Source organism: Canis lupus, chromosome 25, assembly GCF_003254725.2.
Source record: "Canis lupus dingo isolate Sandy chromosome 25, ASM325472v2, whole genome shotgun sequence".
Lineage (NCBI taxonomy): Eukaryota > Metazoa > Chordata > Mammalia > Carnivora > Canidae > Canis > Canis lupus.
The window spans coordinates 46,305,223-46,332,484 of NC_064267.1; the positions used below are offsets into that span (position 1 = coordinate 46,305,223).

The 27,262-nt window shown below is 50.6% G+C and overlaps 1 protein-coding gene across 5 annotated transcripts in view; it reads left to right on the forward strand.

Moving 5' to 3' along the window:
* Positions 1-7,066, forward strand: part of SH3BP4 (SH3 domain binding protein 4) — an 83,336-nt gene extending 76,270 nt beyond the window's left edge. For all 5 annotated transcript variants that reach the window (XM_049101067.1, XM_049101066.1, XM_025463525.3 and 2 more), the window contains 2 exons: positions 3,670-3,858; positions 4,974-7,066. In XM_049101067.1, coding sequence (XP_048957024.1) covers positions 3,670-3,858; positions 4,974-5,198 — 414 coding nt within the window. In that variant the 3' untranslated portion in view covers positions 5,199-7,066. The remainder of the gene's footprint in view (positions 1-3,669; positions 3,859-4,973) is intronic.
* Positions 7,067-27,262: the final 20,196 nt, after the last annotated feature.

The following is a 27,262-nucleotide window of genomic DNA, read 5'->3' on the forward strand; positions in this document are numbered from 1 at the left end:
CCTCGCGTCTGGGGCCAGGGCTCAGAGCTGGCGCTGGTGCTGGAGCCGCCAGGGTGACGCCACCGGGCTTGACGACCAGGGGTCACCGGTGGCGGCTGTGGCCAGGGTCGTTGGGGTCCGGGGCCGGGCTCTTTGGAGAAGGTTCTCTGAGAAAGAGTTACTCTAGGATACGAATCAGGGGAAGGGCGGCTGTTTCGGGAGTGAAGCAGGAGGGGAATAAACCCCTGGAGCCTTGGAAGGTGATAGAAAGAGGGGCGAACTGGGAGATTCGGGGAGCGGAGGTGGGGGCTGGAGAGGGTGGTGTGGAGGGATTCTCAGGGTCGGGAGAAAAGCCTCCGCACCCCGCAGAGAGGGGCATTAGTTGCCGTTGAGGTGGCTCCTGGGGTTCCTGCCGGGCGGCCCCGGAGCAGGAGGCTCTGCTGCCCTCGCCCATGTGGGGGGCGGCCCTCGGGACGTCTGCACACCTTGGGAATAGAAGAGCGGGTGGGATTCACAGCAAAACTGGAATTGTACCTCCCCGGCTTTTCACGAGAACATCTCCTGCAACAGGGCTTGGCAGACTGGCTCCTGGGCCGCCTGCTTTTGGCAGTGACGTTGGGCCGGACCGAGCCGTGCCCGTGGGTTCAAACACCATCTACGCTGCCTTCAGTCCACACCGGTGGACTGGGGGGAGGAGGGGGTGCAGAGACCGCGTGGCCCGCAGAGCCAAGACCTCTTCCCTGCCTGGCCCTTGGTCGAGAGCAGGTTTGGTCACCTGGCTCCAACTCCGGTCCACTGGGCGAGCGAGCTCGCTGCTGGAATCAGCATCGTCTCAAACGGGATTTTTTAGGATTACCCTTGTGTGTGTGTGTGTGTGTGTGTGCGCGCGCTTGCACACGCACGGGGAAGTTACCGAGGAAGCTACGGGGAAAGGAGCCAGAGCCAGAGCCTCCTGCTAGGAAGCTTTCTACTGCCAGGACCCGGTGGCACCCAGGCTACGTCCTTTAAAAAAAAAAAAAAAAAAGCGCGTAAACTGCCCTTTGGTGGCGGTCCCTTCAGCAGACCTGAAGTTAGCAGGGAACCGCGCGCCTCCATCCCTGCGTTCACCCCGCGCCGCGCGCGCCCCGCGATCCCTGGCCCTTGCCCGGTGCTCCTGGGGACAGAGCCGCCCTCGTCGCTCCTGCCGGGGCAACCCAAGTCAGAAGCGTGATTCTGGGACGTTCTGTTGCCTAGAAAACGAGGCTGCCCCCGGAGCCGGGCCAGTGCTGAGCACACGGACGCACGTTGGCCTGTGTGCGCTGGGAAGCCGCGGGCCAGTGCTGAGCGGGGACACGGAGGGACCGACCGTCCCCACCCTGTGGCGACCACGTGCCTCCCCGGGACGGCGGGTGGCGGGGGGAGCACCACTACACAGAACTTAAATCCGGAATTCTACCGATTTATCCCGACGTCCCCCTGTGTTCTGTCTTCTGAAACATAGATCTATTACGTATTTATTCCTTAAACAGTTTCACCGGAGCGCATCAAAATTCAAGCAAGAACAGACGTTTTATGAAATAACGTAAATAGCTGACGCGTCAGCCTAACCCAGATCCCTGTTTTATTTGAGTCCGTTCCTGACGCCGGGCAGTGAGTGCCCTCGGAACTGCAGAGCCCCCCCCCCCACCGCAGCTGCGGACCCCGGATGGGCCACCTGTGCGTGCAGGTGCCACAGCCTCTCCGTCACTCTGCAAAATGGGGGAGCTCAGCACCTGCCTGCTGGGGCTTGTGAGCAGTGCGCGAGCCCAGGCCCGGCTCCCCGTATCTCCCCACCTGCAGTAGCTTCTTTCAGACCACACAGACCAAACCAGAGAAGGACCACGAGGTCACCCTCCGGCTCCCTTCCGGCTGCCCGTCCCCGGGCCCGCGGCAGCACCACCGTGACCCGTCATCACCCCTGTTCTGAATTGCAGAGAGTGCCCCGCTGGGGCGTCCAGCTGTGCAGTCGGCACATTGCTGGAAGAGCCCCCATTGCTCCCTCCCGTCAAGCTCCCCCGGTGTAAACGGGACGCGGAGGTGAGGATACTCGGGCTGAATGAGCGGCGCCCTTTCAAGCAGGCGACGCAGCAGACCTCAGCTGCTCAGCCCGGGCCACCCGCTGTCCTCGCAGAACAGCAGGCTCGGTTCTCACGGGGGCTGCGTGCTCGGCTCAGTCGGGAAGGGGCTGCGGGGGGCCGGGGGGGCGTTGCTTTTAGCCTGTGCTCTTCGGAGTCTTGGCGCGACAACAGCAGGTGCTCAGATGGAGCCTAGAAGGACGGAAAGAACACCAGGTGACGTTTCCTGCTTCTGGCCTCTCCGGGCTTATGCCCCCGATCTGAGGGCCTGAGGAACCGTCTCCGGGCTGCCTCTGGGGCCCACTTTTCCTGCTGTTGGGGTATCGTCTGCATCTGTGCTGGGTGGCAGAGGCCTGGGCACGGTGTGAGGCCCACGTGCGGCCGGCGACCATCGCAGGACTTGGGTGACAAGCCTTTTGCATCTCACGGCAGGCAGACCCGTGGGCCGCTGGTTTGCACAGGCTGATTTGATTTCTGTGTCCTCAAGCCCCCAGCGCGAGGTCACACGGGACACGTTGGAGCGTTGAGCCCGGTGTTGGAAGCCTGCCTGGTCCGGCCCCTTCCTAGAGGGGGGAGCAGGTCCCAAGGTGGCCGCCTGCGGGTACAGGCCCGGCGGGGACATGGGCCAGGCTCGGTCCCCTTGCCTCCTTCCTTCGAAGGGTGGCGGGCATTCTTTTCCCTTCTGAGTCTCCGCAGTTGGTGGGTGACTCCTGTGCTGAAGACACACTAGAAAGTTCTCTGAGCTTGGCAAAGGAGGAGTCCTACCGATTCCAGAAACTGTTCAGATGGTGCTCCCGGGCTCAGCCTTGGGCCTGTCCGTTCTCATCCTCCACAGGGGCTTCCCTTTGCCCCCCCAAACCTGAGAGCCCAGGGGTCGGTGTGCACCCCAGGCCCAGGTCTGAGCCCTCTAGCCCGTGGCGCTCCTGGTCCGGTCCTCTGAGCCCTGGGCGTGTGGCCCGTCTCCGTGAAGCATCACCGTCTCCAGCTGCTCCCACGGGAGTCAGGACAGGGCAGAGGGTAGCGTCCACCCTCGCCCCATCAGTCAGCATCCCCAGGCTGCCGAGGCGACGCGCCCCGGACTGGGTGGCCCAGCACAGCAGAGGCGTGTTCGCGGGCCTGCTTCCTCCTCTGGAAGGCACGGTCTGGGCCAGGCCTTGCCTCTGGCTCCTGGTTCCTCTGACAGTCCCTGACGCTACTTGTCTTGGGGCCGCCTCACCCCCACCTCTGCCCCTGTCCTTGTGTGGACTTCTTCCCTCTGTCTCTGTCTCCCTCCTTATAAAGACCACCAGGCACGGGATGAGGTGCTGCCCTAACCCACCAGGACAGGTGGCTTTAACTAAGGACACCTGCAAACACCCTATTTCCAAATACAGTCGTTCTGACTTTGCAGGTGGACGTGAATTTGGGGAGAGAGCGCAGTCGAACCCAGTCCACCCTGCAAAAATCATTGCTCTCCCTCCATCCTGTGGGCCTCGGCCATGCTGGGGCCCAAGGGGCACATTTCTAGGCCTCTGAACTTTGGAGGTAAAGCGTGTGTGGCCTCTGAAAGCAGAGCCTGCCCTCTGACCTGCCTCGTGCTCTGCTCCTTCCTCCCCAGGCCTTACTGAAGATGGACTGCCAGGGCCTGGTGGTCAGACTCATCCAGGACTTTGTGCTCCTGACCACGGCGGTGGAGGTGGCGCAGCGCTGGCGGGAGCTGGCCGAGAAGCTCGCCAAGGTGTCCAAGCAGCAGATGGACGCCTACGAGTCTCCGCACCGGGACAGGAACGGGGTCGTGGACAGTGAGGTGAGCCTGGGCTGTGGAATTCAGTCACGACTGTGTCTGCTTTCCAGCGTGTCGACGGGGGTGAGGTTGAGAAAGTGTGCATCCAGCACGTGGTGGGCTCCCCCGGGTGGGGCGCGGCTCCTCCTCCTCAAGGCCACTAGGCTGGGAGTCCGGCCCTGCCTGCTGACAAGGCCGCTGGGCATGAGGTGTCCGCAGAACCGCCCACCCCTGATTGTCCCGTTCTTAAGTGACCATCCGTCAGACAGAGCAGAGTGCCAAGGGAGCCCTTGGTGGCCACTCCTGCTCGGTCACTGGCCAGGTCTGTGTTGGTGACATTCCAGGGCTCTGTTGGGTAACGTTGGCTGGAGCCGGTTGGGTTCCTCCTCAGAGATTCTTTGTCTTCTCTCTTGTTGGCGAGGGTGGCCGGAAGCTTCTGGAAAGCTGGGTTTGGCCTGAGATTCCTAGGAAGGAGGATGTCCCAGAATAAGGGCGTCCTTTATTAGCACAGTGAATTTCTAAAGAAATGGCCCGCCTAGAAAATGCAGCAGGGATTATTAGGTATTTTCCTTTTTTTTTCATGATATTATTTATTATATATTTATATATATTTAAATATATATTTCATGATATATTTATTTATTAATGAGAGGCAGAGACATAGGCAGAGGGAGGAGCGGATTCCCTGTGGGGATCCTGATGTAGGATTTGATCCCAGGACCCCGGGATCATGACCTGAGCTGAAGGCAGACGCTCAACCACTGAGCCACCCAGGCAGCCCGCAGCAGGGATTGTAAGGAGAGAAGCCCTTCGTGTTTGCTCAGACACTCTCTCCTGCCTTCCTGCGCTCGCACAAAACACGTTCTTCCCTCAGAAACGTGCTGGCTCTGGACAGAGTCGGTTCCACCTGTTTCTCTGGGTTTGTTCCACTCTCCAATGAGAAACATAAATAATGAGCAAAGGGATTGGAGTCGGTTCCACCTGTTTCTCTGGGTTTGTTCCACTCTCCAATGAGAAACATAAATAATGAGCAAAGGGATTGGAGTTAATAGGATCGAATAATAGGATCACGTCTCTTACTGTCCCCTCATCTTTTCTTCCCCCTCCCTCCTTTTCTTTGGGATGACTCCACCATCCAGGCCATGTGGAAACCCGCCTATGACTTTTTGTTAACCTGGAGCCACCAGATCGGGGACAGCTACCGGGACGTCATCCAGGAGCTACACATAGGCCTGGACAAGATGAAGAACCCCATCACCAAGCGCTGGAAACACCTCACTGGGACTCTGATCCTTGTGAACTCGCTGGACATTCTGAGAGCAGCTGCCTTCAGCCCAGTGGACCACGACGACTTTGTGATTTGAGCGGGTACATGCCCACCCGCTGCTGCTCCGGGGCACCCGCCCTCCGCCTGTCCTGGAGGCCCGTGTGGTCACCTGGCGCATGGTCACCTGGAGCTGGGGAGGGAGGAAGGGCCGGCTGCTCTGACACATCCGGGCTTCCTCGAGGCTGGACCCACACCCAAGGACCAAGCACACACAATGCTCCACGGTCCTCCTCCATCACGGGGGGGCCTGAAGGGAATTTCTACTTCAGGTTGTTGCCAATCAGATAGCTTTCTATTTGTTAGGTATAAATTTAAATTTAAAAGTCACTTTTTTTAAAGTATGAGGGGAGGCATATGAGAAGGGTGGTATCTAATTTTTTTAATGGACCATAAAGGTTAAAAAAAAAAAAAAGAAACCCACCTTAATAGGGGCGGATGCTGTTGAGGTTTTTATGTTATATAAAGACCTTTTTAAATTATGTTACAGATGTATATATGTATTTAAAGGTCACTGGGGGCATTTGTGATTCCCAGCCACCCTTTGCATTTCAACACTTAGCACGGAGAGACGCTTGTTCAAGTGTTGGACCTCTTTTGCTCTCTACTTGTATAAAGGGTAAATCAAATAGGAACGTGGTTTTTCAGTAGATGAGTCCAGCTCTTGTCCATCCTTTCTGAGAATGTCCCAGGTCCTGCTGTCCCTTTTCACCTGCATTCTTTTCTGTACCTCCGCCTCATGTTACAGTAACCGGTCAGCGAGAGCACATGCAAGCCTTCTCTGAGCTTTATTTGGCAAAGTAAAATCCTACACGAGCAAGCAGGTGCCCTTGAGATGAAAAGACAGCTGGGAGCTGGCATTCTTGGTGGCCCCCACCAGCATGCAGGTTGTTCAAGAAAACTGTGCCATTTGCAGTGTGGTAGTCCCTGCAGGCTTCAGCCACCGCCGGTCCTGTTTCTTCGTGGGGGCACAGGAGAGGAGAGCTCAGGGCTCTCCTCCCTGTGGCCACTAGGGAGACTTCACCACGAGGGGTGCCCTGCGCTAATGTGTGTGCAGCAGTGCCTGCCGCCACTGGCCAACTCTCCACTTCATTCTATATGAAATCCACCTCTCTCCCTTTCTGGTCATACCCACGTGTCCTAGGAAATAATAGCAGAGGGGACTCCATCTTTTTTAATGTACAATATAAAGGTTTTCTGAGCAGGATGGACGTTTTCTAAAATAACGTTCCCCAACCTAAAGCCAGGGATTTGCCAGAGCATTGCATTGATGACCTCTATGGTTATAGATCGGCTTGGCTGTGTGTGGGCACGCAGTGTTGGCTTCCACGATCGCACTGTGGTTGCGGCAGCTCCGAGGGGAGGAAGGGGCAGGATTGAAGAATAATTATTTGGCAAATCAAGAGTTGATTCCCGGGAATGTGCCGGGACATGCAGTGGGCTTGTGCGAAGTGATTTGTGGGCCATTGGGATTCGCGGACCTCATGCTCGAAATCTGCTGTCTTGAAACATGTTATGTTAATTACTTACTGTAATCAATGTATGATCCCTGTTGGGCTGGAACATTCTATATATCTATTGATTCAGATCCTGAAGACCAACCAGCTAGGGAAAAAAAAAATCAACAGAGAAAAACACTACTTTTTTTTTTTTTTTATGCTGCAAGAACCAGGACACGCAATTCCCCAATCATCACACGAAATAACCTTAAATTCTGCTTCTCGTTTCCACCTTCATTCTTTCCAGAGATCATCTCTCACCTTCTCCCCAAAGAAGAAACAAAACCAGTTGCACCTTAAACCATGGATATTTTTCCTCAGGGGCTTTAAATAGTTTCCTATGCAACATGTCTTGTAGCACAAATTAAATTCTACAAAAGTTGCAGTAAATTTTATTTGGATATTTTAACCTATTAAGTGTGCGTGTGTTTTTCTGTACCCAACGAAACTTTAAATAAAACAAATAAAACCTAGTTTAAGTATCTGTGCATAGAATAATGGATGGCTCCCTCCCCTAAAGAGCCACCCCTAGATGACAAGGTGACCATTGGTTTAGCAGATGACTTTTATATTTTTACTGAATATTCCATAGGCCGGGGTCCAAGAAGCTCAATTAAAATCTCTACTTATTGGAGCACCTGGGTGACTCAATGGGTTAAGCATCTAACTCTTGATCTCAGTTCAGGTCTTGATCTCAGAGTGGTGAGTTCAGGCCCAGCATTGAATCTCCAGTTCCTATGATGTTAATTTTGACATTTGAAACAATAGTAATTTGCATATAAAGTTATGGTATTCGCAGGTGTTTTTGAGGACCAAATATTCAAAAAAAGATTCAGTTGAGAAAAAAAAAGTTTCCCGAAGAAGACAATTTTGTCCATAATAAATTCCTGCCTTGGTTCTCACTTAACCGTCATATATCCATGTCACATGGGGCATGTGCCAAATTGCTTGTGATCACCAAGCCCCCACGCCCTGTGTCACCTGACACCGCAGCCAAGCCCAGACTTGGCCCCAGGACCTTCCCCACAGTTGGTCACCAGATCCAGCACCCTGGTATCTCCCAACCGTGGCTGGACCTTTGCCTTCTCTCCCTGTGCTCTCCTTACTACTCACTACTCAACATCCTCCCACCTGGGCCACCGGCCACTCTCCCCTCCTGCTTCCCGCTGTATGGTCACATCCGGACTCATGCTCTCCCTTGGCTGCACCTCCCATGCACATCAGCTGCAGAGCTCCCTTGCTCACCTGCCACACTCATACCTTTGAGCTCTTCCCCCACACTGAAAGCCCCACCTGGAGCCCCACCTGGAGCTCCTTGAGGTCATCAAGTCTAAACTCATCACTGAATCCCCAGAGCCTGGTGCCACGAATGTATCACGGGAGGGACTCGACCATGACTCTGAGAGAGAAATGCATCCCTGAATGCTATAGCTTGGCTATGGAAGGGGTAGATAGAACGGGCTTCGTCCTGGGTTTGCAATCAATGTAAAACATGCGGCCAGCAGGGAGGGCATCAGAGCCAGCTCAGTGTTTGGAGTGTTTGAAGGGTAAAACATGGCAGAGATGGAACTCAAGTGTACACACACCAAAGCAATTTTCCCATTTCTGGGCACGAGGGAAACCCTGTCAGTTGGGTCCATGATTTGTGCTGTAATAAAATTCAACTTCATGTAAAATGGATTGAAATGGCATCACCCTAAACAGTAACCTGGATTTGGGGGGGAAAGAATGCAGCCAAGTGTCCAGGCTTTGCTTCACACCTGTGGTCTATGAAAGATTTGCTCCAATTAATGATGACCTTGGTTTCAGTTTCAAAGATGAGGAAAGCAGCTGGGGGTGGAGGTGGGGGCAGGCAGTAAACAGGCCCGGCCGATGCAGTGGCCAGTACGAGCTCTGTGCACCCCCGGCTGTGCCCTCCTGCTGCATCAGAAGCAGAGAGAAACCTGACAACACACAGGCCATTGCCTGAGAAGCCAGGAGCCAGGGGTGCCACTGAGGGTGGGCACTGGGGAGGAGGCTGGGTGCGGCGAGCAAGCCGGGTTGTCCCTCTATCCCTCACAGACCTCTGCTGGAAGGTGTGTGCACAGTAGGTAAACCTTACTATTTCGTGTCCATTTCCCTAAAACCTTAAGTATTTAAAATATTTGCACTTAGCCCCAATTTTTCTTTGTTAAAAAAAATCCAGTTTTATGGAGGTAGACTTGACATATAAATAGAAGTCTTCTACTTTTAAGACCCAGTCATTTTCATCAAAGAGCTCATCTTAGGTGGGTTGCACAATAACATAAATGTGCCTCACTACTGAACTGTATTGAACCACTTAAAAATGGCTAAGCTGATAGGCTTTGTTGTGTGTTTTTTGCCACAATTTTTTTGTAAGTGAAGAAAGAGCCTCTGTTGCCTGCAAGCCTGTCATCCTGTTACGGAAACCAGGGAGTGGGCTGGGGCTGTGTGATGCAAGGCTTTAACCCCTTCTGTGCCATACCCCTGTGGCAGTCGGATAAAGCCGTAGATAGAGTCCTCGCAATTAGGTAAATGCATAAAATAAAGAAACCTGGTGCTCACAAATGAAAGCAGCTATGTTTACATACAGTTAGCAAAAGGCTTTTTAAATTGTCATGGGAATAATGATGCTATTTTATGCCCTAAATACCAACCTAGTAGCAGGGCCTCATCCACCATAAACTCACAGAATAGTGATGAGCATTTCATGTATCTGAGATTGAGAAATTGTTGGCAAAATCACAGGGATTTCTGATAGAGGTCCCTTGCCTGCATGCATGCCCGAAGGAAATGCTAATGCTCAGTTAGAGGTTAATGAAAATGAAGATGTAATCTTTCTTCCTTATTTAAAAAAGCAGGGAGCTCCTCCTAAGGTAACTGAAATCAGATTTGCTCTACCAGTTGTCCCAATGGCTTGTATGACAGTTTCTGCTCCAGGTTGGCCAGAAGAGTATTTTTTAAAGCTTTGCCCCCCGAGCCGATGTTCCACCTACTGAGGGAGAAGAGAACCTTGAGGACGTGAACTGGTCATGTCTGTGACTTTTTAAATATCTGAAGCCGTTTTTCTTAATTTCCCAGTTCAGTTGGTTTGCTTTTGAGAAGAATATCTGTGTAGGCATGTCCTGTGCGTACAGCACAACTTTCTTTGGGGTCTTCACGTCGGGGCTCAGCAGAAGACCACCGGAACAGAGGTGTGTGCAGCATAAGCCTCGTGTGGGGTGGGCAGCGTGGCTGGAGGGCCGGTGGGCTGCTCGCCTGCTGTGTGTCTCCTGGAAGCCAGTCTTGGGCACATGGAGCATCAGGATCCTGGCCCTTCAGCCTCTGTATTCCAGTAAGGAAGATACAGACCTTTAAAATGGAAGCATTATTATCAGAGCAGACCAAGAAAGGATGTGAGAAGCCACACACCCACTCCTGTCAAAGTGATTGTTAATGAGGCTTTTCTTTTTTTAAAGGTTTTATTTATTTATTCATGAGAGACACACAGAGAGAGGCAGAGACACAGGCGGAAGGAGAAGCGGGACCCTGGGATCACACCTTGTGCTGAAGACAGATGCTCAACCATTGAGCCACCCAGGTGCCCCTTAAGGAAGGCTTCTGATTCGACCCTTTCCATTTCTCTCCAGGGGCTTCTCCTCCCATCCTGGCCACCATCTCTCCCCATGACCCGCAACTCCAGGCTGGTCCCCCAAGTCGTCCTCCACGTGGCCACCAGGATGGTCCTTCTAAAATAGAAGCCATGCCCCTTTCTGCTTAACCCCCACCTGCAGCGGCCCCGTGTTTAAAGCAGATGAATGGGAAGGGGGGCTCCCACACGCCTACCCATGGGTCACCGTTGGCCCTGATGAACTTCCACCTGTCCACACAAAATGAGAGAAATAAGCACAGTGCACTGAGGATTTCCTTCCAGCCAAATGTATGCGAATCCAACCGTCACCATTCCTTTTTGGTGTTAAAATATCCTTTAGTTTGGCAACTGATCACGACAGTAAATTGTAGGAGTTGTGGTTCTAATACCTTTCTTGGCAAAGCAAAATGTTGGCCGATGACAAATACCCATGCTTTTTTTTTTTTCTTTTTAAGACTTGAATTTTTGCACAAAGAAGGGAGAAGCAACACGAAACAGTCTATTTCCGTGGCCCTTTGCCCTGGTGGCTGTTTCTCCTAGGCCACCCTCCTCACTGCCGTAATGGCTTTATCACGTTTTTTGGGTGCTCGGCCTCTGTGGAACACTTTTGCTATATTTGGAACCACAGACTCGCAGCTTCTCTTGCAGCTAAATGCAGGCGTGTGACTATTGGATCTCTGACTCAGAGACCAGCAACTTGCAGAAGGAGGCAAGGGTGGTGGTGGGGCCTCCAGGGCAGGGGTGGCGGCAGGGCAAGGGCCCTGCCCAGCCATGTCATAGGTGGCAGTTTCCGTGGTTGGTGTGCCCGATGCAGGGGCACATTCCTCATCAAGCCAGTTCTGGACGTCAGCGTAGAGTGTGGCTCCTCCCCCAACCCTCTAGCGAATGACCCAATTATCTTTTAATAATCTCCTTTCCGGAAGAATCGGCCGGTGCCAATTTCCGTTGCTTGCACACAAGCACCTGGGCTTCTGACGAGTTTTAGTCCTTCAGGGTTCTGCTCTTATGATAATCAGACTCCCCTGGGAAGTCGTCTTGGATGCACCAAGAAAAGCCCTTCCTCTGTTTCCCTGCAGCCCTCTGCCCTTAGCACAAATATAATCCGAATCTTTCCATGTCAGAGCCGTGCATTTGCGTGATGTGACCCACAGACCATAAATTGGGCAAGGAAGATGCCACAGTGCCCGGCTCACACTCGGTATGTTCAAGCTCACGCTCAGGAAATTCTCGGATGCGTGGCTGACCGAATGAAGAGCTCCCCAGGGACCACTGCAGACCGATTCGTCCAGGGAGATGGAGGCTACGCATTAGTGCCTGAGGAGCTTAGTGTGTAATTGCAGGGGTTTCTTTTTATCAAACAAATATAAGTTTTATGAGGAGTCTATTCTGGATTATTTTTCCAGGAATTTTTGTCTCCATTCGTTTTAGTTCACTGGTCTTCCCACTATAATATCACATGTGTTCAGCTCCACAGAAGCTCACACTTGGAATAACAAGTGTTTGCTTTATTGTTCGCACATCCACGTCTTTTTCTGCATTCCAAATACAAAGTCATTTCACACCCGAGGTGTGGATGATCACACCTGGGTGAGAATAGCAGACGTGGATACACTTGGTGAACATCTCTAGCCCCAGGGAGCGGACTTGTCAGGCCTCCCTGGACACCTGAGCAAGCAGGAGGCTGGAGGACGATGGGCAGGCAGGGCGGTTGCCTGGCAACTCCAGCAGTCCCAGGGCCATCCGACTTGGGAAGAGAAGGATCTGGAGAAGTGACGCACATTCATTTTTGACTCTGAGCCTGGTTAGAACCAAAGTCTACAGAATGAAGACTTCATAGTAAGATCCAAGCTGACAAGTCAGCTTCATGGCAGGACACCCTGAAAAATACAAATACAATCCCACGCGTGGACAGACGTGCCGGGTGCGGGTGCATTCTTTGTACAACTAGTAAATTCAAAAGGATACATTGATGTGTTAAAAAAATAAAAATAAAATCTCTTTGGAAAATCAGATTCCAGTTCTCCAAGTCATTTTGCAGAACACCTTTACGTATACCTAATTATCACGTTTTCCATGTGAGAGATGAGTTGAGAAATTAAAGACGGAAAAGGTAATGGATAGGAGAGAGGGACGCGGGCACTTGACCCAGTTAGAAATAATTTATACAGACCTTGGAGATTTACGTATTTCTCCCAGGCCCTGGGAGATAGCTCTCATTTTTCAAATATTAGATTTGTGCAAAATACATAGAGAGGTACCGATGGCCAGTGTTACGATGCCATGCACAGGATATCCGGAGCTATCAAAACAAAATTAAATCTGTTTTGCATTCAGAAGTTCATACCCGAGTAAAAGGAACTCCATTTTCTGTTTGCGATGTGTAATATATTCCAAAATTATGCTTACAATATTACTGGGTATCTTTGACGCCGTCAGGCAGCACTTCTTCCTGAATGAAAGAGCCTTGCATGGCACCCACACTGCACTTCCAACAAAGCAGATGATTAGCATCATTGTTTTGGGAATGTCTTCAAAACATAAAACTTTACTTTGTGTTATTCAAGTGTTTTTAATATTCACGCCTATTTCAGTGTATTTTGCAAGTCAATCAGATTACAGCAAAGATCTAGTTAAAATATGGTAAGTGTCTTGGATTCCCATATATCTTCCTCCCAGAGCTCTGGGAGGAGGTGAAGTGGGTACCAGCCTAGAGATCTTGAGAAAGAATTCATCTATTTAAGATCATTTTTTAAACCATAGTTGCCAGGAAGCCTGGGTGGCTCAGCGGTTTAGCACTGCCTTTGGCCCAGGGCCTGATCCTGGAGACCCAGGATCGAGTCCCACATTGGGCTCCCTGCATGGAGCCTGCTTCTGCCTCTGCCTGTGTCTATTTATAAAAAAATAATAATAATAAAATCTTAAAAAAGAAAGAACTGTAATTGCCATGACCACTCTACTGATTTTTTTTAAGTGACCACCTAAAGGAGACTTATTGGGAGGAAGCATATTTTTAAATGCAGATTCCAAGGCCTTCCAAGACCTTTAGAATCAGGTGCTTGTGGGGGCCCAGGAATCTGCATTTTACCAGGCTTTCCATCAGAGTCTAAGGTGTGCTGACGTGTGAGGACAGGCTCGATTTTTAATTTCATGTTCGGTGATTTCTGTTTCTGGATAGGAGGGGGTGGGCGCAGATTCCGTTTTGTGATTTCCACATATTTCTGCAGCCACAGCTCTGGACTCCTGAGCCACCTGGACTCCACACACTGTCCCACTTTCATCGGCCTCCTGCTGAACTTTAATTAAAATCCAGGCAATTGTTTTCAGGGAGTCTTCTCGGATACGAACCGTGTCACAGGCCCTTGTTGGCCTGTCCCCACCGAGAGGTATAAAGCGGCCGCCTGCTGGTACTGAGCAAGCAGGCCCTCCCTGCCCTGTGCCTTCTCAGGCTTCCTGTTTGGAAGCCTGCTGGGCTGTCCCCTGCTGGGGACTGTGCTGCACAACCCAGGCCGAGGTTGGGGCCTCACTCAGAGCTCGGCTGGACGTGGGGATTTATAGCTGCCTCCCACCTCCACGGGAAGCCCCATGTGGGCAGAAGCAAGTCCTCTCATTTGGTTAATGCTGGTCCTTCGGCAAGGAGTCTGGAGAAGCCCCACCTGCTGGCCAGTGCAGGCTCAATGGGCTCAGATGTACCTGGGAGGTGTGTGTGGTGGGGGCGAGGCTCTTATATGTGTGCACCTGTGCATGAGTGCGTGAGCGTGTGTGTTGCATCTGCATAGATGTCTGGAAGGACTCCGAGGCCAGCCTCCTGGCATTGCTTGCCTGCCTGCCATCACCTCTACAGAACAACTGGCCCTTCCGCTTTACACCAAGGCCACCTAGGCCGCAGCTGACACTTAGCCCTTGCTTTGTGCCTGTCATCGTCCTTAAGAGCTTTAGAGATTTTTTTTTAAGATTTTATTTATTTATTCATGAGAGACACACAGAGAGAGGCAGAGACACAGGCAGAGGGAGAAGCAGGCTCCCTGATGCAGGACTGGATCCCAGGACCCCGGGATCACAACCTGAGCCAAAGGCAGATGCTCAACCACTGAGCTACCCGGGTGCCCCAGAACTTTAGAGATTTTAACTCATTTGATCCTCACCACATCCCTGTGAGATGGGTACAATTATTAGCCACAGTTTACGGATGAAAAAGCGAGGCACGGAGAGGCTAAGTAACTTCCCCAAGGTCACATCGCCCCGAAGTGTGGAGCTGAGATTCAAAACCGAGGCAGTTTGGCCACCAAGGTCCTTCTGTCTGTCCCTCATTCCTGCCATACCCAGGGGATGTTCTTCGGAGAGCCAAAAACCCGAGCCAGAGACCGAAACTGTACATAACTGAAAGTGGTAAATAGCAAAAATTGTATTTCTGACTTCAGAATATTTTACGTGGAGATGGTAAGAGGTAGAGAGCGTTTGCAATAGGCTCTATGTTTTTAATTTCCTTTGGTCAAGCAGACATAATTAGTTTGCATTCTGTCCGCGTACATCCGTGGCTGGCATGAGGACAGCTCAGAGGCTGGATGAAGGAAGAGTGACTTTAAAATTTGCTGCAATATCAATGTCCATCAATAATGGGGCAGTTGGATGAATTGCGATACATTTTACACCATGGAATACTGTTCAACCATTAAAAGGAAGAGGCAAATCTATAATTACTGGTGTGAAAGGGTCTCCAAGATACAGTAAGTGAAACAGAAATCTCTCATTTATGTTAAAAGTAACACATAGGGCCGCATGCAAAGCCCTCCTAGAATGACACCCAAGAGGTACGGCGGGAGGGGCAGGGGCCGGGGGAGGCTGGAGAACTGCATTTGGGGGCAGAATTTTCTGTTGCGTATCTTTTTTTGTGCCTTTTGATTCCTTACTCTGTAATGGTGATTTTTTCATAATTCCATACATTTTTTTTGCCACAGATATTAATGTATGAAATGAGAGTAATTTCGAATTGGCTCTGGGGATAGAACGGATACCTCAATTTGCAAAATTAAAAGTCAAACAAGTACCTCATTTGCATACCGTTCATCAGCAAAGTTGGGTATAGATAGGCAGATAATCAAGATTGATTTATATGCCGAGAACTGGATGTTTTCAGGCAGGATACCTGGCTGGGTTTCGGGGCGTCTGGGAGACCCTCAAATGGGGTGCTGATCTTGTGTTCATTTTGCTCTGTGCCTCCTCTGAGGAGGGTATCTGGAGTGTTTAATAGATTGTCCTACAGGTTGGTTCCGCCAAAGTGTAACAAGCGCGAGCCTATGAGCCGTGGAAAAAGACCATGTCCATGTAAAAGACCTTGTTATTTAGAGTTTTAATGAGTATCCCAGAGGGATCCAGCAGCGTAGAGCTAAGGAAAGGGAAGTGGGGAGAGACCAGCACACCATGTGGCCCTGGTCACCCAGCTGGCCTGCGCCCAGGGCACACCCCCACCCCCCGGCCCAAGGCCCTCAGCCACCACACGTCATGCACATCACATGCATCATTCTCCCAAGCTGCCAGACTGCAGACTGCTTTTGGCTGCATGCCACAGGGCCCTTAGAGCGGCTGTGTCGAGGAAGGACTTCGTTTCCCTGTCCTGACAAGAGGTCCGGGATAGGCAAGTGGCTGGGGGCCGATGCACTTGCTCCAGGAGCCAGCTTCCTTCTCCCCCCTGCCACCCTGCATAGCCATGCTTCTTGGGCCTTTGTCCCCTGCTCAAGTCTGCTCTCGAATCTCTAGGCGCCAGGTCCATTTTCCAGGCAGATGTAAGGGGAGAGGGCCAAGGGCACGGGGTCATCGGCTAAGCGTGCCTGTGCGGGTGATGGACCGGTTTTCTGCCGTGAGCTGGTGAGCATGGAGTGAGTCAGTCGGTCCTAAAACCTGGCCTAATAGACACATTGTGAAGGTGCCTCCAGGGGTGATAACTTAGGGACCTGCATGTACTACTGCCATTGGAGTCAAAGACGAATATTACGTGATTTTTAACTAGTCAGTGTAATTTCTGTAAAAGTGAATCGCCCAGCAGGAGCACCATAAAGGATTCCTGATGAAAGCAAAATGTTCTTTTTTTTTTTAAGTTTTAATTGAGATGCAATTGGCACACAGCACTGTCCACATCAAAGGCTCATGAGTTCAATGAGTTAAGTTTTTAAATTTAAAGCAAAACACATTTTAATAAAACCAACATGCAATGAAACACCCGACAGCAGGGTTTGGGTCACTTGGTGTCACAACCAGAGCTCAGATTGGGAGTAGACTTAGGGCACCTGTTAGCAACCAAACATTCTAGGAGCCTGGCCCCTTTGCAGACTTGGCTCGCGTTCTTCACCGTGAAGAAAAGCAAGGATGCCTGTGTCTGGGCTCTTTTCCTGGACGACACCACCAGACACAGAGCTCTTCCTAACTGAGGACAGGAGGCCTGGGGGTGGGGTTGCAGCGAGGACCGAGCCTATGAACAGGGAGGTGCTTTGGCAGGAGAAAGCAGAAGCCGGAACTGATGGGATGTAGAGTCTTGAACCAAATGACCTAATAGGTCCTCAAAGGTACAGGGGCACCTGGGTGACTCAGTCCGTGAAGCATCTGCCTTTGGCTCAGATCATGATCTCAGGGTCCAGGGATAGAGCCCTGCGTGGGGTTCTCCACTCAGCGGGGAATCTGCCTCTCGCTCTCCCTCTGCCGCCCCCCTGCTTGTGCACTCTCTCTCTCTGTCAAATAAAAATAAATAAAAATTCTTTAAAAAAAAAAAAAAAAGGTACAGACAGTGACTGTCCACAGAAGCAGTAGCTCAGTGTTCACACAGAATTGGAGTCTACTGAAGTGGCACTGACTTATCATCACCGTGATGTGGGCCTGAGTTCTAACTAGAAGCATCCTCCTTGTGGACTAGCAGCCGGCCTCCTGGGAGCACACCTCCCACTCCCATCCCTCTCCCGACCCCAGACACCCACAGTCCAGGCTGCACCGGCAAACAGTCGGAGAACTTCTCAGCTGAGCTGCCTGTTGGGGGATGTTTTGCTAAGAAATATTTGCCCCGTGGTATTTCTCCAGTGGCCAAGAACCCACTGATGAGCACTAACATCTCACCAGAAACTAAGTATGACTCTACACTTGAAGTCCTCCTCCCCCTTGGAAACCTTCCATCTTCTTTACAGTAACTCTGAAGCTTGCAGTTGAAAACCTTGTATTTTTTAAAGAGATGCGACTCAGAACGGAAGCAAAGTCTTCAAATTTTCCCTCCCGTCCGCTACAATATAATATTTGTGCTAAATGTGAAGGGTTTGCCTGGATCTGGATTTAATACGCGAGGAAAAATCGTTTGGGTCTCTCTTGGCCAAAATACCTACAGTTTAGGGGAAAGAGTAAGATTTTTATTCTCAAAAAAAAAAAAAATGCTCTCAAACGCATGGCATTTGCTCCGCCTTTTAGAGAAATGATTGGAGAATGAGTTCAGATAGAGCTTCTCTTTCACGGTTACACATGATGGTATTTTTAAAAATCATACAAAGCACCTTTGATTTATGTTTTCCACACACCCAAAGGAATAACAGTGAGGTGATTCAAAAGCTGTAATTTGGGGGGAATATCAGGTCTTTCCTTTAGTTTCGTTTAGTTTCAGCTTCTGGAGATAAATTTAAATCTGTGTTTCTCTAGCATAAATATTCCTTGTTTATCACAGCTCTAAAATATTTTAAAGAGGTAGATTTCATGTAGTCTGATTCTTTAGAGTATTTTGAAACATTCTCTGACAGCTTGTGAATCTTTAAAATGTCCCTGTGGGAGCTGCATAAAAAATTAAAGAGAGAACCAATAAAAAAAAAATGTAGGGAGCTGTAAGTGTTCTTGTCGGGGCCGCCCACAAACATTCACGGGGTGTCTGCACAACCCCTCCTCACGGGCTCCGATGGCTCTGAGAAGAGGTGGCCGGATCTCTTCTCCAGATAGACGTGGGGAGGACCGAAATGGCATCTTGTTGACCCCAGGGAAGACTCAACCCTAGCAGAGACCACCCTCCCTCCAAACAAGAGGGATAGGAGCTGCTCTCAGTTCTCCGACCCCTCCTAGGCACAAGCAGGGGTCCCCTTTTTGGAGTTGGCTCTCTCCCTTGTGCCCCGCCCCGGGCCCTCCCCTCTGGGAGGCTCCCCCTCCAGCCTGCCCAGGCTCTCCCTCCAATCCCCAGCCTCGGCCAAGTTCCTTCATGAACCCTTCGTAGATCCATGCCCCTTTCCTCCCGAGACCTCACCCCACTTTGTAATCTCCACATCTTTAATGTGACCACTTCCTTGACATCTGTCCCTCCTACGGAATCTGGGCAGGTGCCTTGTCTGGCTCTGCTCCCCGTTGCACCCCCCGTGGCCAGTGTTAAGCAGCATAATAAATACTGGCCGTAGGAAGGGGAGGGTTGGGGACCAGAGGGTCTCACTGTTGGGTGGCTCAAATTCTCTACAGAGCCTGAAACTGAAGCTGAGCACAGTATTTCCTTGGCTGGTTACTTTGATTATATCCACACACAAACGGTGAGACTCTCCTTCATTTGAGGAACTCAGCCAACCTCCTTGCTGCTCATTCACTTTTTAGCGGCATCCTCTGTTGTGCTTAAAGGAACCAAAGTGCCATCATATTTCATAAAGCCATTCCGTACCCAGAGATCTGAATGTACGGCAGGTTCCCGAAAGCTGCCTGCAGGCGTCTGGTTCATTACCTGTGGCTTTATAGCTCAGCTTTGTCAAAATGAAGGGCTGCCATCCACAAACGGGAGCTCGGGAGAAGTTCCTTTTAAGTCTCCTGGGAAAACTTATGGCCTTTAGCGGCGCTTAACCACCTTTGGCTCTGCAGCATTCATTTCCCACTGCTGCTTTTGCTTCCCGAGTTACCCATACATTACCCAGAGTTAAATGAAGAAAGACAACATAATGTCTAACCTCTGCAAAGTCAACCTAAACCTCACACCGAGGGAAATATGATCTTTTGTGTTGCAAGGCCAGCTCCGAATGCTGGAGACACAGCTTCATCGGTGAACGTGAGTGGCTGTTGCTGGATCGCATCCTGCCTGCCCGCCCTGCAGTCCAGGATGCCCCCTTGCACGGAGGAAGGTGCCCCCTTGCACCGAGGAAGGTGCCCCCTTGCACCAAAGTCAGATGTGTCTTCAACCAGGCCACCCATTCCACCAGCTCACTGAGAAGCCTCCCTCCTCTGCCCTGGACCTGAGGGCCTGAGAGAGCAGGGGTGGTGGGCAATTCTGAAGAGAAAATGTGTGGGGATTCTACTCCCCCTCCTCTCCATCCTTGTTCTTGAACAGGCTCATTTGTTTTGAATTCACACTCATAATAAAAGTGGATTATACCAACATCTGTCCACTCGGTTAATGGAAATTCGAAGCTTTCTGCATGCCACTGAGACCAGGGCATGTTTATAACGTGTTGGATCCAGACACTATCATAAGTGGGTAGTACATGTGTCCTGTGGGGGAGGAGGGAGGCCTCTGGGTATTTGTAGGTTAGCTTGTTCATTATTTATTCTAATGATCAGGTTTCCTTAAAAGTCTTTGAGGCCCCTAGGAACTGGTTCCCTTTTCTATTCTGGATTATGGTTGTTTTGTTTTTCTATTTGTCCTTCCCCCCCACCCCCTTTCTGCAAAGATAACAAATGCAATATAAGAATAAGACAATATAACAAGTCATGGTCACTGCTCCGTTTAGGTATATACACATACTGGCCATAAAACAGTAATCATATTTTATTTAGACCTCATCTCTGCCTTAGTTCATTTAGCAGAAGAAGTTTCTAGACTGGCTAAATGTTTTGTTTTGTTTTAAATGGCATAGTGAGACTCTTGCTTCTAGCCATGAGTATAACCAGTATGGAACTTGCCCACCTACCATAAACCAAACAACTATAAAACTGGGCAAAATGTAGGAGACAACAGTATTCAGACATTGGACCAAAGCCAGTTCTTCTTTCAGAGAAGAAAAACAACAAGAGTCAATAAGATCAATTTGATGCAAAAATAATTTAACTGCCTGCCAACAAACAAACAAACAACCCCTGCAATACTATTTAAAGGAAAACAACAAAATACTATTTAAAGGAAAAAAACAAAAACAATGCTATTTAAAGGAAAACAACAAAATCATTATTGATGCTCAATAATGTAATATTCACACTGTCCAATACCCACACAAAACTTACTAGCCATGTGAAGATGTGAGAACATGTGACACATGATCAGGATAAAATCAGGCGTAGAGACAGAGCCAGAAATGCTACAGAGAGATGATGGACTTAGCAGAGAGGGACTTTAAGACATTATAAATATGCCCCAACATCTTAAGGAAAGTAAGAATTTAATGAGGACAGAAGTAGAATATACAACCATAGGAAACCATTAGGCTGGATAATACAATATCTGAAATAAAAAATTCTCTACACCTTTGCTAATCCAGGGGAATATTTTTTTTTTATCTTTTAATGTGAAAACATTTCAAACACTTAAAAATAGGGAAAATACAGTGGACTTCCAGCACCCATCACCTATGTCAACAATCACCCACACTCTGTTCTTTGTGTTTTTCTGTCTTCCCAAAACCTTTTTTTTTTTTTTCTGGAGCAATTAAAAATAAATCCCAGGTATCATATCATTTCACTCATAGATACTCCATCATTTATGTCTAACAAATAAATGATCGAAGCTTAAATGTACGTACAATACCGTTACCCTACTGAAAAGATTACCAGTAATTTGTTAATCTCTCTTTAACTTTCCCGATTGTCTTAGGAAATTGGAATTGGCCTTTATGGTTCATTTGCTCTATTTATTGCTTTCAGCTGATGTGTCTCTTAATTCTCTTGTAATCTTAATAATTTCACCTCCTCCTCTGGTTTTTCCATGCCAGTTATTTGTTGGAAACAAGCTGATCATTTTCCAGGTCATTTGCCCGACAGAATGTCTCACTTCCTGATTTGGCTGGCTGAATCATTGGAGCACCATTTAAATTTATTCTAAACCTCATATTTTCTGTGAATGGGTAGATGTAGAGGCTTGATTAGGTTCAAGTTCAATTTATGGATAATATTGCACAGGTGGTGCTGCAAACTTCTTATTGCAGAGCTTTGAGAGGCACAGGACGTCTGGCTGTCTCTCCTTTGGTGACATTAAGATAGACGAGAGGGAGCAGCTGTTGCCAGCCTGATCCATCCATTATAAAGTTCCCTGTTGACTCTGGTTTTAGATCTTTCTTGGAATTACAATTTTAAAATATCTTTGACATTTTGATAGCTGAGAAATTGGACCTGTTCTAGTTGCTCATTGTTGATTCATTGCCTGTTTTTTTGACTCAGAGAACTCCTCCTAGATTCAGCTCCCCACTCCCTGGCCCAGCCCTCTCACCGGGTCTTCATCATCTCCGGGCCACTCTTTTTCTTGTCCATCTCATCAGGCCCTCTGGACTGCTTGATGCTCAAATCATTCTGGGCTCAGCTTCTAAGAATTATTTCCACATTCCAGGCCACAGGTAGGTATGAGATGACAGGCCCTGATTCCAGTTGTGCACGTGGAGGTCAGTGATGTCTTAGAAGCCAGTGGTGCTGCAAGAGAACCATTGAGGTCACCATGAAATGTCCATGGGCTGGCTGCCAAGCCACCGACCACACACCCTTTCCCCACCATGGCCAATACTGCAGAGTAGGGGAAGTTTAGTGAAGCAGCAAGTCTGTTCATTCCTATCCACTTTTTAATTTCCAGATCCTCTTCCTGAGATACCACTATGACTCTGCATAGGCTGGGCCACTGATCAGTTTGTGGGACAGACCCTGTCCTGAACCAGAATGGGTCGCCTCTTCCCAGTTGGGTCATTGGCTTTGGGCCATTCTGTGTTCTTCGACTCTCCTTTGTCTTAAGATGAGTTATTTCCAAGTATATCCTCGGTGGGCTCACCCCAGAGGCCATATACACAGGCCACGGAGACATGCCAAGCTCTAACAGAATCCTAGGATGACGGGGCCCCTCAGGGCTCAGTGGTTGAGCATCTGCCTTTGGCTCAGGGTGTGATCCTGGGACCCTGGGTTCGAGTCCCATATCGGGCTCCCCGCAGGGAGCCTGCTTCTCCCTCTGCCTGTGTCTCTGCCTCTCTCTGTGTCTCTCATGAATAAAATAAATTAAATCTTGAAAAAGAAAGAAAGGAAAGAAAGAAAGAAAGAAAGAAAGAAAGAAAGAAAGAAAGAAAGAAAGAAAGAAAAGAAGGAAGGAAGGAAGGAAGAAAGAAAGAAAGAAAGAAGAGAGAAAGAAAGAAAGAAGAGAGAAAGAAAGAAAGAAAGAAGAAAGAAAGAAAGAAAGAAAGAAAGAAAGAAAGAAAGAAAGAAAGAAAGAAAGAAAGAAAGAAAGAAAGAAAGAAAGAAAAAGAACCCTAGGATGAGCACAGGTTAGGCCGGCCTCTGGGAACCCTACTTTTGCCTCCACAGTAACAGGAAGCAATGAGGCCACTACTCACAGAGATGCAATGTGCTGCCAAAAGAATGCTTTTCCAAAAGGTGTTTGGTTTTTGTTTGTTTGTTTGTTTTTTAAGGAAAACAATGTAAAAAATCTTTTTTAGTAATTGAGGCATCTTTGTGAAAAATGTTGAAAAGCTCCCCTAGGAATTCCTCTGAATCTCCCCAGGAAGCCTGCAAGACTTGAGGAGCTCTCCTCTCTGGGACCAGGCGGGACCTGCACAAGGCAGTGCTTCTCTTCCCCGTGGGAAACTCAGGCTTCAGGTCCTGATCAAAGACATACTGCGAGTTTGGTGTAATTTTGACCCATTTGTGTCATCCGCTGCTTTGCAGGAATTCCAATGCAGAGTCCCTGCTGGAATGGTGAGGGGCGCCGGGATGGACCTAAGGTCGCTTGCTGCCTCGTGATCATGGTCACAATGACATTTAAGCATTCGCAGAGCTCACCGGGAGCTAGTGGCCAGTTCAGCACGCCCTTCAGCCAGAATTTTGTCCCCAGCCCAGCCTTGGGTCATGGACACGTCTCTCAAAAAGGAATGGGATGCCAGGCCCTGATTCCAGCCACGTTGCTCCAAGGGGGAGATGTTCACACCTTGGAAACCCCTAAAATGAAGAATATGGGACTCTCTTACTAGTCATTCACGTAACCTTTTGTTTTCTCTTTGGAATAGTAGAGACATTCCTTTCCATTTCAGCAACAAAGCGACCATCAGTTCCCACAGTGTATCTGGCCCCACGGCTTCATCAAGACCACCGGACACCCCGTTCTTAGTCTGACTTACCTGCTGCCAGGACCCCGGCTACTTTCTTTCTCCAACTAAAATGCCAACAGATCCCAAACACTATTTCACTATATCTGGCAAAGAGTCTCCTCTTCCTCATTAGCATGCATTTATTCCAGTTGAATCTCAGCTCATTTTATCTCAGGAAAGAGCTGCCAAGCCCGAATGACAGTTGGTGAGGACATCTGAGGAGTGTGAGCCCTGGACCGCCGAGCAGTTTTGTGTCTGGACGGTCGGCCCTCCGCCACTTGTGGCTGGATCGGGGCGCTAGGCAGCTCCCCAGCTCTCATCTCCCGGGACAGCGTGACCACGGGTGCCAAGTCTTCAAGTTCCCCGGGGTCGGGCTACCGTCACCCACCCCCATCCCACTGCGGCTGTCCCCTGGGACTCCCAGGAGGCCCGTGCACCCCGCCTTCCACGTTGTTTCCTCCCCTTCCTTGCTCTCTGCGGTTTGTAACGTGGTGCTCGCCGCTGCTCCCGTGCAGAAGTGCATCCTCTGCACCTGCCCCTGGAGCTGGAAGGGCCATGACTGCTTCGACCGGGAGGCCATGGCAAAAGCGAGGCTGCATGGCGTCTGAAACCTCCCCACCAGGACGAGAGACCACATGGTTTCTGGAACATTCTTTCTTGAAGTTCTGACTGCCGTGTAAACACTCCTATGATTCTGAGGCCCTCATGCTCTGAGTGGGCCCACGTCACTGGGAGGCCACGCGGAAGGGCTCTGGTCAACCGTCCCAGCTCAGCCCAGCCTGCGGGTCACCCCACCCAGGCACCAGACAGGTGAGAGAACACTCCAGAAGGTCCCAGCCACTCGAGCTTTTCTCATTGCAGAACAGGGACAAGCCATCCTGACTGCACCCCGCATCAATTCCTGACCCACAAAATCCGTGAACATCATAACAGTGGCTGTTGTTTTCCACCTCGACGATTTGGGAGTTTCGCTCTTCGGCACCCAATACCTAGAGCACCGCTTGACGGCCCTGCTCCTTGGCCGCCACACACGTGGGGACAGTCGTTGCCTTTATCTTCTCCTCCTGTGTCTTCCGTCTCTTTCACCCAGCATCCATTACGTCTGGAGAAATCCTGAAATCTTCCAGTCCCTTCTAGAAAACCCAAAGGAGCACATCTCAGTTGTTTAACAATAAGCAGTCAATCTTTTACAAATCTACAGAAATAAGCCAAAGAGAGCACACGGGGGCTCATGTGGTTGAGACGGAGGGAGGGTCCGCGTGTGGCCATTTGCTTCACTGACCCTAGTTTTCAATTATCAGAGACAATATAGAAGAAAAGAAGAAATGGATCTGAATACGAAGGGGGTTATGCCGTCGAGATGCTTGTGGTGGGTTTATCCGCAGCCCCCCCAGTCGGGCATAAAGGCAGCTGTCAGGGAAATGGCTTCATCCATGCAACGGTGTTTGCAACCCCTTAAGATGATGGACTGGGGACAGCAGGGGCTATGACGATGTGCCACAGTGTGCACTTCCTGAGCAAAACAGCCACGTGGGTGTTGAAAAGCGTTCTAAGAACAATTTTAAGAGAAGAGACAAACCTGGGACCTAGAGGTGACATAACATGAGAAACCGGGACAAGAATGTTCACTGCAGCCCTGGGGGCCTCAGCAGAGCCAGGGAAAGAACGCAGGGCCAGCCCCGGGAAGAGTGGGCAAGGGGCCTCTATTAGCCCGCGCGGCACCGTGGAAACACGCAGAAAGCAAAGCAGGGTTCGGGTGCTGATAGGCCTCCGGTGGACGAAGGCCGCGGGATGTGAAGGGAAGCAAACCACAGGCCACATGTGGGTCATTGCTAACTCGCCAGCCCTTGTTTTGGGTGATGAGCTCTCAGGTGCTAACAAATACCTAAATCGGGGACGCCCGGGTGGCTCAGTGGTTGAGCATCTGCCTTTGGCTCAGGGTGTGATCCCCGGGTCCTGGGATCAAGTCCCACATTGGACTCGCCTCTCTCTGTGTCTCTCATGAATAAATAAATAAAATATTTAAAAACGAAACAAAACCAAATACCTAAATAAGTGAATAAACGAGGGCGAGCCACCCAAGGGCCCAGGTGAGTGTGTCACAGAGCAAGGACTGGACTTTATGCACCTCTGCGTGCGTGAGGCCCCGCACAGCAGCGAGAGAGCACGAACGTGGCAGGAGGGCAGCTGGCAAGCAGGTCGAGACAACTCTTTCTGAGCCGTGAAGGGGGCAATAAAACCATCACGTGGTGGTTCTGCGTGTGTCCGTTTCCAGTTTGCTGGAATAATCGAGGAGCTGGAAAAATGGATGGTGCAGGAGAGGGGGAGGCTCTAGACACACATCCTTGAGGAGGTGAGAGGGACTGTGACCTGGCGCCAGGTGAGAGTGTCCCTCCCTGGAGCAAATTCTTTCCCTTTCCAATGCACCTGCCTCAGAGGCTCCTCCCCACCTGGCAGGAGGGGTGTCACCTGAGACTCTTGTGCCCACGCAGCAGCTCGGCTTACAACCTGTTCTCACAGGAGGCACTTTCTCCTTTGCACGGATCTGAAGAGCCACAGACCCAAACGATCCCCCTCCACCTGCCTGCCTTTCCTCAAGATCCTGCCTTTGTCCGCATCCTCCTGGGACAAGGAAGATATGCCACCTTTCCCAGGGGAGCACACTCAGTAGCCATTCAGCCACCACCGGGTTCGTGGGCTCCCCGATCTGGGCCTGGAGGGGCACCCAGGCTCCCTGCACCTGCGCGGACCCACCTGCCGCTCCCCCCCACCCCCCTCACAAACCCTGAGCCCCGGACAGCTGGGCCCCCAACGATCTCCACCTTGCTGCTCCTGGACGGTCTTTCTTCCTTCTCATTTGTAAGAAGCGGTACCTGCCATTTCAGGCCTAGTTGAGAACTGCCTCCCCCCCGAAGCGGCCCCAGCCTCCCCGCCCGGCCGCTCTGCCTCTCCCCTGCTGCCCGTGGCTGTGTCGGGCCAGCAGCCAGACCCCAAGGCCCTCTTCGGCCCTCCCAAGAAGCGGGGGGCCCTGATGCTCCCGCTCACAGAGAGGCTGGGGGAGCCGGGAATCAGGCCTGACCCCGAGTCAAAGTCATCACTCAGAGTTAAGCCTGAGTGACACACAGTTCTACTTCCCTGAAAATCTCCGTCCTTTAAAAAGTGGGCTTCTCTGTTTGTGAGGCGGTTCCTAACCCGAAGCTGGAAACAGATACCTCCCACTCCTTCTGGAACATTCCTCCACGGCTCATCCTGGGAACGCCCTCCTCAGCACCTGCTCCCGCTGCCTCCCCCATGGAGCCTCCTGCCAATGGAGGCTGGACTCCTCGACTTCAGGCCTCCCCCAGCCCTGGCCCAGCACCCAATTGCACCCATGCCTGGATGCCAGGTGGGTGTCCCCACAGTTCCCTGCACTTCTTCCCTGTCCACCCCTCCCTGTGAGAGGTGCCCCCCACCCAGCCCAGCAGCCTCCCCACACATGCCCAGACCAGGGTGAAGGCTGACTCCGGCACTCGGCTCCCTTCTGCTCCCGGGGAGCTGGCTGGAAGGGATAGGAGAAGCTCTAATTGATTTTTCCCCTCTCCAGGCCAGCTTCCAGTTCTTCCCTGCGACGTTAACCACCCCTTGCCTCCCACCCCAGACCCTCTCCCACAACCAGGAAGGCGGGCTGCAGCAGCAGGAGAAGGTGGGACCTGGTTTTGCATGCTTGCTTTCCACTAATGATCTGGAG